Source organism: Diabrotica undecimpunctata, chromosome 1 (genome assembly GCF_040954645.1).
Source record: "Diabrotica undecimpunctata isolate CICGRU chromosome 1, icDiaUnde3, whole genome shotgun sequence".
Taxonomy (NCBI): domain Eukaryota; kingdom Metazoa; phylum Arthropoda; class Insecta; order Coleoptera; family Chrysomelidae; genus Diabrotica; species Diabrotica undecimpunctata.
The window spans coordinates 84,580,982-84,585,154 of record NC_092803.1 but is presented as its reverse complement, the minus strand read 5'-3'; the positions used below and the strand labels follow the sequence as shown (position 1 = coordinate 84,585,154).

Sequence of the window (4,173 nt, the reverse complement as noted above, 5' to 3'; positions counted from 1 at the left end):
CTAGTGCAGAACGAAGCGTTCGGTTCAGATACGAAACGAATTTCCTCGTTAAACACGTTTGTCGATGAATTTGGACTTATACGTTTAAAAACTCGCGTTACTGAGATACTTGACACGGAAGATTTTCGTCTGCCTATCTTACTTCCAGATGAAAATTTTATAGTGCGTAAGTTAATTTTAAGCCTACACAAAAGTTCTTGTCATGTAGGCACACAAGGACTACTTAGTTTGCTTCGCGAAAAATATTGGACTTTAGAGGGTAGACGGATTGTGCGGTCCATTTTAAAAGAATGTGTGTGCAAGAGACAAGAAGGAAATCGTTCGAAGTACAAACGCCGCCGTTGCCGGCTGATAGAGTTCGGGATACTACAGCTTTTGAAATTTCCGGAGTGGACTTAGCGGGACCTCTTTACTTGAAATCGGGTGAGAAAGCATGGATTTGCTTGTTCACTTGTGCCGTTTATCGTGCAGTTCATCTGGAACTCGTTACCTCGTTGTCAACAAATGCCTTTATTCAAGCCTTTCGTCGCTTTGTTGCAAGGCGAGGACGACCGAGAATACTTTATGGTGACAATAGAACAAATTTTACGGAATTCGAGAATGCATTTAAGCAATTGGACTGGAATATTATCGCGGAATATAGTTCTAAACAAAGTATTAAGTGGCGTTTCAACCCCCCTACAGCTGCATGGTGGGGTGGATTTTGGGAGCGATTAGTAGGTATTGTGAAAGGACTTTTGCGAAAAGTTTTAGGTCGAGCGTCTCTCAATTATGAAGACTTATTGACATTATTGTGTGATTGTGAGAGTATAACTAGTCAACTCGCGTCCGTTAACGTATCTTTCGGACGATTCTACTGAGTTAATCGCGTTAACCCCAAGTATGTTTTTAAAGGAACAAGTCGTTTACGAGTTGTCGGAATGTGATTTGCTAGAGCAGAATTCTCTCACACGCAAAATACGGCGTTTACAAGAGTTGCGAAATCATTTGCGAAAAAGATTTCGTGCTGAATATCTGGCTCAATTCAAAGCAGGAACGAAGAAGCCGAAGGTATCTATCGGGGATGTCGTTTTAGTCGGCAATGACAACATCAAGCGTCTTCAGTGGTCTTTAGGAAAAGTTATTGAACTTATTCCTGATAGGGATGGCCAGGTAAGGTTGGTTCGTCTTGCGATTGCACAAGGGCAACTTCTGAGACCATTACAAAGGCTTTACCCGGTGGAGATTGTCGATACAGTTACTACTGGCGAGAATGTCCAAGATAATAGTCTATCCTGTGGAAGTCAGACCGTTCCAGAGGGGTTACCCCAAGAGAACGTTGGTCTCCAGTTTGAGGAAGAACCAAGTGAAAAAAGTGCGGAAGTGATAAAAAACAGAGTACACGACTTAAATGAAAGATATACGCGTTGTGGCCGGGTGGTGAAAACTCCTTTAAGATTTAAGTGATATTTTCATGACTTTTTCGTAACTATCTGCATTTTTGATTTTGAGAAATTATGTCAAATTTCTCAAGGTGGGAGAATGTCAATACTTAACGTTTATTTTAAAAATCCTCTTGTAATCAGCGTATTGTCTTTCCAGCTGAGGGCTATTTTTAGGTACCTATTTTTAATAAATAAGAATGTCTCAAAAATTGACTGTCCCTTTCTGTTCACCAATCACACAATTTAACCATTACAAAATTAATCATATTTGCTAATGCAACATGCAAATTAAATTTTATTCATATTTTTATTTCAGCATCTGCCCTCTCTTTAGATCGCATCAGATATTTCATTATCAACTTTCAATTTCCTCCCCATGACAGCGCTGGTTTTGGAGTTTTTTCAAGCAGCATCCGAAAACAAAATTAATGTAAATTCATAAATTGAACAAACTAATTTCAGATTTAGTTCATTATACTTTGCTTATTGTGAATAAATCATCATTCAAAGGTGTAAAATTAAACACATGAGTTTCAAGTGCTGTAGTTTTAATGAATCTCGCCTGAACTAGAAGAATACCAATCCAACCATTGGTATTTATTTCTAATGACCAAATGAGCAGTAATTACACTTTGACACTTAAAAAACAAAAATAACAGTACCTATATAAATAAAATATATGGCCAACAACAAACCTTCATCTCATATCTCTAGCTGTAGTTCTTAAAGCAACTTCATAGCCAGACCTGAACATTTGTGAGTTGGTAAATTTTGCCATCTAAATTATATATAAGACACAGTTAACGATATCCTTCATCGGCTGTATGTGGCCACTTAAGCGATGGTGTAAATTCTTAAATGTACCTTAAATTGATTTATGTTTACAAGTTACAAACCTTTTAAAATCAGAGCTATGTTTGTCTTCAAAAGCTTTATTTTGCTTTTTCTCCAGCCAACTATATTTTCCTTAAATTTTATTGCAGATCAGCTTCTTAAGGCTTCTCCTAACAAATTTTTTGTGGTATCCTCACCAATATTGGAAAGCTCATTATCCTAAAATATAAATCAACGTGTAACAGTAATCTAACTACCCCACAAACTTGATCATTCATGCTTAACTATTTTAGCTTAAACTATCTAATAAAAAACAGCCTCTGTTACAAAATTAATCAAACCATGGTAAATGCCTATTAAACCTATAACTTTTGGATATATAAACAAATTACACAAACTATGATAAAATTGACTACTTATAATGGCTATACACCCCCAGTGTGGGGTTAAACCGCGAATGCTTTCTAGATCCTATTTCTTAAGTGGATCAGTCTTTTTTGTTTATCTTATCTTCTTGACAATATCTCTCCATTTTTTCCTGTCTCTAGTTCTTCCTCTCCATTCTCTGACTCCTGCCCTCTGGAAGTCTTCTTCAACTTCTTGCAGCCACTTTGATCTCGGTCTTCTCCTTATCTTTCTTCCTCTTGGATTCCATTCTATCATTGCGTATGTCACTGCCTCATCGCCTGCTCGCCAAATGTGACCTAACCATCTAACTCTGCATTGCTTTATTTAAGTTACAATGTCTTCCTTAAGTTCTTCCTTAATTTCTGCATTTGTTCTGCTTCTATATTCATTTTGCTCTGTTCTGATTGGTCCTAGTATGGTTCTCATAATCTTTCTCCCTGCTATTCTTAAGTCCTCTTCATCTTTTTTAACCATCGTCATTGTTTCTCCTGCATATAATAATATTGGCCTAATTATGGTGTTATAAATGCTCATCTTACTTTTTTTAGTCAGTGTTTTGCTTTTAAGTTATAAGCTTATTATTATTTATTATTAATAAGCTTTATTCGCTGCTAATATTTTTTCTTTTATTTCGGATTTCCTTTCTCCGGATTTACTTATTGTAACTCCTAGGTATTTGAAGTATTCTACTTCTTCAAACTCAGAACTTCCTATTTTGATTTTTTCTTTCATTGATTTTTTTCCTAATCTTAATATTTTTGTCTTTTCTTGATTTAATCTTAGCCCCATTACCTCCCCTTTCTCTCTTATTTCTTCTAGCATTTCTTTCATTATTTTTCTGTTCTTTGCAATAATAGCAATATCGTCTGCATATGCAATTATTTGACCACCTCTTGTTCTGAGATTTCCTTTGTTTATATTTCGTAGTACATATTCTAATGCTAGATTAAATAGCGTTGTTGATAAGGCATCTCCTTGTTTCATCCCTTTATTTATACTGAATTCCTCTGTCTCTTCTCTTTGTGTCTTTATGCTTATTTGAACTGTTACTGCCTGTTTATATTTTTTTCTTACTTCTTCATTACTCATTTTATTGACATTCCACTTTTTATGTTAGTTTTTTTGTTTTGTTTCAATATTAACTTTTTGTCTTATAGTGGCTGTGACCATGTAGTGGTCTGAATCTGCACACGCACCTCTGAACGTTCTTACATTTTTTATTGACGATTGTTTTCGTTTATTAATCATTATGTGATCAATTTGACTATATGTTTTCTGATCTGGTGACCTCCATGTTACCTTACGTATTTTAGGGTGTTCAAATTTTGTTGAGCTTATTAACAAATTTGTTCTTGTTGCTAGGTTACATAGTCTTTGCCCATTGTCATTCGTGTTTTCGTGTATTGTATGCTGCATATTCCTGCAATTTGTTGTAAAAAGTCCTCTTTTCTAATCTGGGCGTTGAGGTCTCCTAGTACAAATATGACATCTTCTTTGGGTATTTTTT

The 4,173-nt window shown here is 35.5% G+C and overlaps 1 protein-coding gene across 1 annotated transcript; it reads left to right on the top strand.

Annotated features, from left to right (window-relative positions):
* The first annotated feature begins 290 nt into the window (after positions 1 to 290).
* On the top strand, positions 291 to 860 carry LOC140432806 (uncharacterized). Its single transcript, XM_072520927.1, has one exon. It carries the CDS (start codon positions 291 to 293, stop codon positions 858 to 860), a length of 570 nt encoding a protein of 189 aa, XP_072377028.1.
* Positions 861 to 4,173: the final 3,313 nt, after the last annotated feature.